The sequence below is a fragment of the Belonocnema kinseyi genome, chromosome 5 (assembly GCF_010883055.1).
Source record: "Belonocnema kinseyi isolate 2016_QV_RU_SX_M_011 chromosome 5, B_treatae_v1, whole genome shotgun sequence".
Lineage (NCBI taxonomy): Eukaryota > Metazoa > Arthropoda > Insecta > Hymenoptera > Cynipidae > Belonocnema > Belonocnema kinseyi.
This window is the reverse complement of record NC_046661.1, coordinates 11,736,741-11,747,044: the sequence shown is the minus strand read 5'-3', so window position 1 is coordinate 11,747,044 and position 10,304 is coordinate 11,736,741. Positions and strand designations below refer to the sequence as shown.

General features: G+C 31.5%; 1 protein-coding gene across 4 annotated transcripts in view; it reads left to right on the top strand.

Annotated features, from left to right (window-relative positions):
• LOC117172295 (protein kinase C and casein kinase substrate in neurons protein 2) overlaps nucleotides 1-10,304 on the top strand; it is a 547,527-nt gene that overhangs the window by 393,691 nt on the left and 143,532 nt on the right. For all 4 annotated transcript variants that reach the window (XM_033360057.1, XM_033360055.1, XM_033360056.1 and 1 more), the window contains exon 9: nucleotides 7,539-7,699. In XM_033360057.1, the coding sequence (XP_033215948.1) occupies nucleotides 7,539-7,699 (161 nt within the window). The remainder of the gene's footprint in view (nucleotides 1-7,538; nucleotides 7,700-10,304) is intronic.

Below are 10,304 nucleotides of genomic sequence, written 5' to 3'. Positions count from 1 at the left end.
TTCCACAATCCACTCACCTCAAATTTCACCACAATATCAGAAAAACTCAGCATCCACAATTCCCACTACTTTACGCTTTCATACCGGAAACGGAAGTCTCATAAGGTTAGTTTCTTAGGGTAATTATACACTCTACATAGGGAATTTTTATTTTTCATCAGCTGCGGAAATTGAATTTTGTGTTGACTCGTTACAGAATTTTTCATGTTCACTTAACAGGGATTGTTCGTCGAATTTAAATGCTGTATTATTAGGCGATTTTAATGCTCGCGTTGCCTCTCTAAATTTCGTGTACGAGGAAATTTTAATGAATACAAATTTTGTTCTTGAGGGAGAATCTCTCGATCTTAAATTAAATAGGCAAAGCTAGGGGAATTATTCGAACCTTTTAATTTTATTCTGTGCAATGTTCGTTCCGTCTTTGACAATCCCGACCATGGTACGTATTTAGCGGGTACTGGACGCAGCACTATTGGCCTCTGTTGGATCAGCTTCAGTTGCCTGCATTTGGTTGATGATTTTAGATTTCTCAGCCTATGAAACTAATATTATCACTTTCTTACAACAATTGACTTAAATAAGCTAATCCAACGTTGTTTTGACGAATAAAATTCTAATAAAACAATTGATTCTATTCCAGTATCAACATTAATAAAAGGGGAAAAAAGATGATGAGGAGACCTTTTTTAATATTCTATCACAGTGCCCACATCTTCACATAAATAGTAATAATACAGACGGATTATACCATAATTTAATAGTAGCAATAAGTATAGTTGCGCATGAGTCAGGTATGCTGATCCATAGGAACTCTGTTCAAATCAGGTGATCATGGAAATTCTTGGTTCAACTCACAGTGCATTTATCTTTTAAGAAGCTCGCCTCCAAGACATATAAACAATATTCATGCAGTCTTTCTGAAAATCAGTTAAACTACTATCTAAGACCTCGCGATTCATATAGATTGAAAATTAAAGAAACAAAGGAAGAGTATTGCAGACAAAATTTTTTAACACTATCAAGTGTTGAGGACAACAGGGAGTTTTGGCAGACAGCGAGAAACTTTGTCTCTAAGCAAGTATATACAAATGTAATAAGTACTAGCGTGTGGTTTAATTTTTATCGACACCTTTTTCTACTCCGGTTTTTATCAGACTTATTATATTTCAGTTATCGACCCTTTGCTTGATACACAGAAAAAATAAGTTGTTGAAACTTTACTTGAATAGTCACTCATTCTAGAATAGGCCACATTTTTCTCATCTAAATTTTATTAGAGGACCGCAGACTTCACCGAAAATGTGAAAAAAATAATAGAGTTATTGAAACACAATCTAAGAACATCATTTCTAGAATTTTATTTCAGCAGAGTTTGGCACAGTTCTAGACAAGCATTCCATTTTTTCTAAAAAGACATTTAGATTTCAAAAGATTTTAAATAAAGTAACTTCGTGGCACAGAACCGAATAACTGATTTTCGTGTTTTTGAACAATTCGTTGACTGACTTAAACTTTATCTATATATGCACCATGTACAATTGGACGCTTTTGTTAACATGCAGTGACGTTCATGTGAACAAAAGTTTTTATTTTATCAACTGAAGGTTTGCAGTCAAAACTAAATAACCAACATTTTTCCAAAAATGGCCTTTTTGCGTAAGACATCCTTAAAAAATCGAATACATATTTTGTTTAAAGAATCTGTTCTAAATCTCATTTTCAATATGGTAAAATAAAAATATTAATGATTCAAAACCAGATAGCTGTCTGTACTTGTCTCCAATTTTTTTTATCTGTTAACCTCTTAGCCTTTTCTAAAACCTTTTCCTGACCACATTTCTTTCCTTAAAGTTGTTCAATGCAATACAATAATTAAACGCTTCATTTATCAAAGAAAAAGCTCTTGAACAAAACTATGTGCCACCTTTTTCAGCACTAAAGTATATCAATCAAATTCCAGCCTAAAATCTTAAATGTCCATTTTTTACAACAAAAAAACCCTTTCATAAGTTTTTTTACTCAACTTCCTGTAATCCAGTCAGAAACGATATTTCTAAAAATTATTATTTATTTATAAATAAGCATATACCTTTCTTCTCTTTATAAATCTTTCAGCGAAAACTGGTATATTACAGATCTATTCCATTTTTCTTAACGAACAATTTTTTTTTTCAATTGGTTATAAAAACACGTAAACTCAGAAGATTTGGACTGTGACTGCACCATATATCTAGTCAGGAGTGGTGCTGACTGAAAACAGATGATTTGGAGCGATTCGCGCGCCATCTGTTGGTCATTCTAAGGACTTATTGAACTACCCTCGTATTGAAAGGATTCAAATATAATTTTTTTAGTTTTTGTTTCAAAATTAATTTGCACCGAAATTTTGGTATAAATAGCCACAGTCTAATTAAAAAAAAATTTAGATTTTTGCAGACTTCAAACAAAAAATTCGAAAGCTTTTTGAGATGTGTGAAAGGCTCGAAAAGAACAAACACATTTCCTTAAGATTCCTAGGAACATTGAAAATGATTTTTCAGTTTGAAACATTATTTTAAGAGAATAATTAAAAAGATTTTCAAAATTGTCAAAAAAAATGTGGAAGATTTTAACGAAATTTTTTTAATTCGCTGAAATTTCTAAAAGTTGTAGGAAAAATTCGATTCATTTTAAAAAATATTTAGAATTCCTGTAAAAAATTTCTAACAACTTTAAATATGGAAAATGTAAAATGTTAAAAATTCTCAATTTGAAAGTTTATCTACATTTCATTTATAATTGTTCAATTGAAAAGTGTTAGTACCTTCCATTTTTACATGTCAATTATTTAGCGTTTAAATACATTTTTTAATTAGGAAACTTCTAAACTTAAATTTTAAAACTTTAAATTTAAAAGGTTTCACTTTGATTGTTTTAGTTTGCAGTTTTATTTTATTACGTCAAATGGGAAATTGCTTAGCTTTAGAGTTTAAATTAGTAAACTGAAAATAATATGTTACGCTAAAATTCAAATTGTTCAAAATTGGCTTATTTAAAATTGCAAGCTTTAATAAAAGTTTAAAGCTTTCTACATAAAAAGGGACTTTATTTTATAAAATTTAATTTTAATGTATTGAAACTGGCGCGAGGCATTTTTCAGAGGGCCCTGCAATGTCTGCCGTGGGGTTTAATTGTTAGGGATTGGTTTCGTTCGATCGGTCAAACATAGGTGTTAGGTAGTTCGAATCCCGCCGTAGACTCTATTCCTCTGCTCGTCACATTTTCATTGAAAGTTCTTTGTACTTTCTAGCATTCCTGCTACTTTTTAAATATGCATCAACCAAAGTTTCTAACGACGATACTTCCAATTGATGACATACGCTTAGCCCTATCCTGAAGTGTTTGACTCGTTCATTTAAAATTTCAAAAACTAATTTTTTCCGTGTACCGATTTTTCATTGACGAAACTGCAACTAGTCTTTTCACATTGTAAACTGAACGAAGCTACAGGTCCTGATGGTTTAAACAACGAATTTTTTAAAACGTTGACTCCAGAATGGGCGCATTATTTGCTTAATTTTTAAAATAAAGTTTTAAATAATGAGATGTTTCCTATCCAATGGCCTGAGGTCGAAATGTTCATGTTACATGCAACATACTCCCAAAGGATCAAGCCGGCTTTATAGAAGATAGGAGCTGTCGAAACCACTAATTTAATTTTTATTTGGTGCAGGGTATGCATTTTAGCTCTGTTAAAAAATATCCACTTTTTGTTAGTTCCGTGGATTTCAAAAGAGCATTCGACTATGTAAACCACCAGATATTTTAGAACAAGCTACATGCCCTAGGAGTTAGTGGAAAGTTTATAAGAATTCTGCTCTCACCATATTGAAAACCCAACCTTAAGATCAAATGTGGTAGCTCTTATTCACAAAAAGTCGAAGTAAAGCATGAGGTCCTGCAGGGTGACAGTCTCAGTCCACTTTATTTCGTTATGTATATAGCTGATACAAATGAATTCTTTATTAGGAAGGGGGCTCCTGTTTACGGACATTGTAATTTTTTCTCTACGTCATGGCATGATGTTAGGGACAAAATAAAATCCTAGAAGAATATTGTGCCATTAATGGTCTGCAGCTCAATCCAAAAAAGACGAAAATAGTTCCTTTCCATATATTTGGCAAATTAAATAAATTAAGACCTCAAATGGAATAATACCTACACGCTTGAATTTGTCGATGCCCATAATTATCTTGGGGTTCCCTTTTCGGCTTCTGGCAAGTTTAAAAAGCCAAGGAATACTTCGTTAAGAAAACTTCGTTTCTGCGCACAGAGTGTGCAGTATCCTCAAAAAAGTAAAGTTTACTCATGGGATGCGATTAATACTCTTGAATGGAATTTTCGATGCTACTGCTCTGTATGGGATATAAATCTGGGGTCTGTGATATCTGAACGATATTAAGGTTGTTTAAACAGATTTCTAAACGCCTATTTTATTGACCTCGGAACGCTCCCAGTCACTTCATAAGGATGGAAACAGGGATCATACAAAGTAGTTTCAAAGCATGTACAAGGGCATGTAATTCGTGGATCTCCCTCACTTGTACGGAAGAACATAAATTACCCAAACTATGTCTTAGAAGGCTCTGTGAGTTGAATCAAGTGTGTCAGTCAAGCTTGGAGTTCAACTCTGCTTCTCAGTTGATATCTTTGCTCGAATCAGTAGACGAGAGGGATGCGTGGTCCAAACAGTGAGCCAGCCCGGGGGTAGTTTCTGCAGTAAAAACTAAAATTCTCAGTAAATCATCAAATAATATTTTTTGCTAATCTATAGATAGAGTAATTAATTCGAACTATAACAGAATTCCTCCAATTTGAAACTAGTCTATCTATAGTGCGAACTGTTAGTAAATTACAAGTGTCTCGTGAATCTGACATTAGGCTATATTTTAATGTTCTCTCATATGTCATCGATGGCAGCCAAAACTACAGTCTGTGTTACAAAATGGAATATAAGGATGTAGCCCATATATTACTTAAGTGTCCAATTTATGATGACCTAAGAACTTGATATCAATACTCATTTAAATAATCTATTTAAATACATTGTACAAGCGTGTAGAATAACATATTTGTAAGCAATATTATACGCACGCGGAAAACATTACATTGTTAATTAATAAGATACAAACATCAGACAATCTTACTAGAATTTCAAGTTAAAATTTTACAGTTTTATAACTTAAAAAGACTGGCAATGAATTGAGAATGTTCTCTTTAACATTATTAAATTTGAAATAATTCGATTTTAAGTATCTAGTTCGAAGGCTTTTCCGAAAATTTTCAATTATCTTCTTTTTTTATTTTTAAGATTAGAAATATGTGAACTTTTAATTTAAAAAACTCTAAATCTCATATTGCACCATTTTTCAGCAATTCAAATTAAAAAATTGAATTCCAAACATTCCAAATTTGAAAATGGTTAATTTTTACATTGTAAAATAGAATAATTTTCGCTCTGAAATGCATAGTATAGTTGAAAATGCAACAGTTATATTTTGTAGAAAATTCTTTGGTTGAAAATTCAAATATTAAATATTGTAGAAAGTTTATCTGTTACAAATCCCATTAAACCCACTGTTGGGTTTTGAACACTCGAATTTTATATAAACCTCGTCTGTTGTTAATCCAACTGTTGAATTTTGAACTAAGAACATTAATTTTCTACCAAAAAAGACGAATTTTCAACGAAACAGATGAATTTTCTATAAAATAGTTGAATTAGCAACTAAGAAGGAATACAATTTTCAATATTATATTTAACGAAAAGTGAATAGTTAAATTTTTAGTAAAAAAACTAATTTCCGATCAAATAGTTAAATTTTTAACGAACTAAAATTGTTTAATTTCAAATGATTATTCAAAACAAAAGCAATTTCATTATTTTTACTGAAACTACTGAAACTAACATTAGAATTATCAGAAGTCAAAAATATGAAAAGCTTCTTTTGTATTTTACAAATGTTGTAGAGGGAAATAAAATAGTAACAGCTTGGTTTCTGTTGAATTTTTGCTTAAAGTTATTCATGAAAACATAGATTTATTTGCAAATTTAAATTAAATTTTGTAGCAGAGGCACTAAACTCACGGTTCCTTCCAATCTACAGGGTTTGCTTATTAATATTATAAGATTGATTTTAATTGAGTCTAAATATTTCATCTGCCATTTCTTGAAAGAAATCTTTTTATTTCAATTTTTCTAAAAAGCATGTACTAAATAATAGCAGTTTTAGAAATATATAAATCATTTTTATGGATTTTTTTCCTGTTTTTAAAATGTAATAATCTAAATAAAATAGTTCAGAATCACGCAGAAATTAGTTACTAATGATTAATTTCATTTTGTTCTTCAATTTGAATGATTTGAAACCTACCTTAAAAAATTTCAGATATTTATCAATTGAATGCGACTTCATTTTTCACTTATGTGTTTCCAAACTGCAATTAATGATACGAACAAACTTAAAAACTGGTTTAAAAAACAAAAGCGTATCTGCGAACTAACAGAATATATTATCTGAACACTTGAATATATTTTGATATCTATATCTTTTATATCTATGTATAATTTCTTACAAGAAAATTATTGTTTAAGTCTTAATTAGGGGACCAAAATATCATTTTTTAATATAAAAAATATTTACTTCGCGTTTTTTTCTTTTATAATTAAATAAATACAATTTTACATTTCATTCATTCTTCAAACAGTTCAAACCTGGCGCGCTGAATCGGAATCGAAAGACCATAGTGCGTGTGCCCAGGCAATAACCGTCCGGGGACGTCCGTTAGCATGTTCGCTATTATTTCTCAGATTTTGAAGACAACATTTTTATTATTGTAGGAAAATAGCCGAGAAAAGGTGACACTGATAAAATCGATACAGTTTCCTAAGTATCCCACACATTAATCAAATTTAGCAAAATTAATTTTTTTTATTAATCTACAAAAAAGAGTCCGGGCGGCCCGTTAGCATGTTCGCCATCAGGTTTCAAATTTTTTAGACAAAATCTTTATTATTGTAGGAAAAAAGTCGAGGAAATCTAACACTGGAAAATCGATAATTTTCTAAGTATCACATGCCCTTAAGTAGAATAAATACTGCAATTATTACCTGGTTGCAAACCTCGAACCTGCAATCATAATTTTTATGCAAATTTAATTGAATTATAAAATGCGTATGAGAATCGAGAGTGTTGAATCTCGCAAGTGCTGACGAATCTTCTTTCTCACACACGCTAAAATTGAGAGAATGTCAATAGCTGTTTGCAAGTGTTCAAAATCCAATTTTAAATCCCACGGTATCCTTCCTATTTGTACCGAAAACCTTCTTTACATTGCAAAAATGTCAGAATTTCAGTAATGAAACGGACGAATGTCGTGAATATTAATAAAGTAGCTACATATAGTGAAAAGATATAAGTTTTAATAATGAATGCCTTCCCTTGCAAAGCTGGCCTACGCGTCTGATAAAAAATACAAGTCAAGTTTAATTATTTCAGAAATGGCACTAATGCAAAGCAAGTATCAAATCCTTTCGAGGAAGAGGAGTGGGACGAGGATGTTGGGGAGCCGTTGGTAGACAACGGAGAGCCGGGAGTGCCGGTTCGAGCACTTTACGATTACGAAGGAGCAGAAGCAGACGAGCTCAGTTTTAAACAAGGTATTTTTTTTAATATTCACTGAAATGTTTATAAAAATTTGCGTTAGTGAATCGCCACCAGGTAAAAAACCGCTAATATATTTTCTTGAACAAGTGTATTAGATACATATATTAGATATACTTGAAGAACTTGTATTATATATCTTAGCTAATTCTTTACTGATTTGCTTAAAATCTTTTGGTATCAACTATTTACCAAGCCGTTAATCAAAATGGCTACCAATGAAAACGTAAACCACCAACTAAATTATTACAAACGGAGCTCACAACTAACGTACATATTGATCTTATTAGCTATTATATACATAATAGCAAATAACGTAAATATCGCCGCTAATCGTGAGCAAGATTTTCCAACGCAAATGGTGGTTTAAAATTAATAATTTGCGAGTTCGATTAAACTCTCTTAGGTGAAATTCTCGATATATATTTAGAAAAAATTCTTGTTAAAGTAAAATTTTCGAGATAATTAAGGCCTATGGGATTGGATGAACTCTCTATTATTTATAATAACAGATCACTTTATAATAATATGAAAATATAGTTTATTTGAAAAATCAGTTAACATTTCCCGAAAGGATTTCAGTAGGAAACAATTGTACGAGTTTAAAGAATCCGTAATCGACCGGAACGCAAGTAGATCGCACGAGTAACGCTCTCATCGCTCTTCTGCGCTCAAAACGTTCGTTCGCCTCAGATTCTATCGATCGACTGACTCCGCTCGTCCTTCGTCCCTTTTACACACTCTCTGACGCCGTTCACGCATGCGTAGAACTTATACAAATAATCCTTGTTACCCGCTTAGTGTTTTTATATCCTTTAGTAAGAGATAAATTTAAATCCTTAACATTCGATTCATATTTTGAGATTTTCTCCTTTTTTAACAGAAATGTGATTTTCTATTAATGGAACACATATCCTATACTATTCAGTTGATCGGTGCAAACATTTTACCACAACTCCATGTTTCGAAACTTTTGATATATGGTGAATTATTTCTGGAGTGTTCAACCAAAAAGTCGACCCAATGCGATCTTCGGAAAAATTCAGTCCTTTTGTCTGGTAATTGATGTTGGAAAATTGTTGTAATTTCTGACAAATATTGGGATACCAAAGTGGACGGGGTGAAATTTTTGGAATTTGTAACCACTTCGATTTTTCTATACGCTGGATTTCAAGATTTGAGGTTCATGATGCAAAGTCAATCGTAGGGGGCAGCACATTTTTAGCAACATTGTTCATATAGCATTCGTAAATCTTCATAAATCCTTTCAAAAATCATTCACAACCCAATAATTCGATATTGATCTATTTGATTTCGCCGCTTGATCTATTAGTTGGATTTCAATTCGAGAATCAATGTGAGCTGAATTTTCGCAAAAGTCATTAATGTGTATTTTTAGTTTTAGAATAGGGCTACCAACCATGTACTTACGAAATGTATGCAATAGTTATTCACGAGAATGTCGCGCATTATGTAGACAATCCACGTACATTGTATGTATGCAATTCTGTGTATTAAGAAAGATTTGCTTTGACTTTTATTTTGCACATTTAAAAAAAAAATCAAGATTATATTTATTGTATTAAGAAATAATGGATTTGAAATTAATTTTTTTAAGTCTAATATTTATTTTCAAAAAATGCTTATTATCAATAGAAAAAGCATTAAACTTCTTTTTGTATTGAAAAAAACTTTTTTATTGAAAAATAACAGATTGTGGAAATTCCAAAGTAAAAAGATGTTTGGTTTTAGTCATATTCAACAAGTTATACTTTGAAGAAAAATTATATTTTTATGTCACCAAATCCTCAAATAGAAAATCTAAATTGAAAGGGAGCGACAGAAAATAATCAAAGAGTGTTAAAAAATAGGTTTTTCTACGAGAGGCGATTCACTCAATTAGGGGTGAGTGGGGCACAATAGTAAGTGAGGCACAGTGGGACAGTGCTATTTAAAATATGATAATGTGATAAACAAATTTTACATCCCAGTCCTCGGTTACGCACAGAGAGACCTAAATTCTCACTTAAAATACATTGCCAAAAAACACTGCCAAAGCAAAATTCAGAGCCGACGTATTATTTGTTTTGAGGTTCCCTTAGAATGTAGTTAGCTAACTGAAGTAGGTATGACACATTACTTGATCCATAAGGAACACAATTCAGAAGAATTCATCAATTTTTATTGAAAATAATAGTAAAGCAATGGATGTTATCTAGAAAAATGTCAGTGGGGTACAGTGGGACAGAACTTTTGGGACACAGTGCTACGACTCGTGTAAACATTTTCACTTATTTTCAAAAGAAATAAGTATGAAAATTTGGCTTCATTATTTAGAATTATCTACAGAAACAATTAAGACTGTATTTTAGGAGATATTACATACACAGGAACTTTGAGGTTTTTTAAAATAAATTGTTTTTGAATTATACTATGGTATGCGTTGATTGGCATATGTCTTTCTGGACATTGATAATGACATAAATTATAAAAAAATCGTTCATGTACAGTCTGTCAAGTTAAAGCGTGGGTGGCTTTACTCGCAGTCGGTAAGGTGTATCGACATGATTTTGGTGTCAAAATATTAAGAAGAGCTCCCTC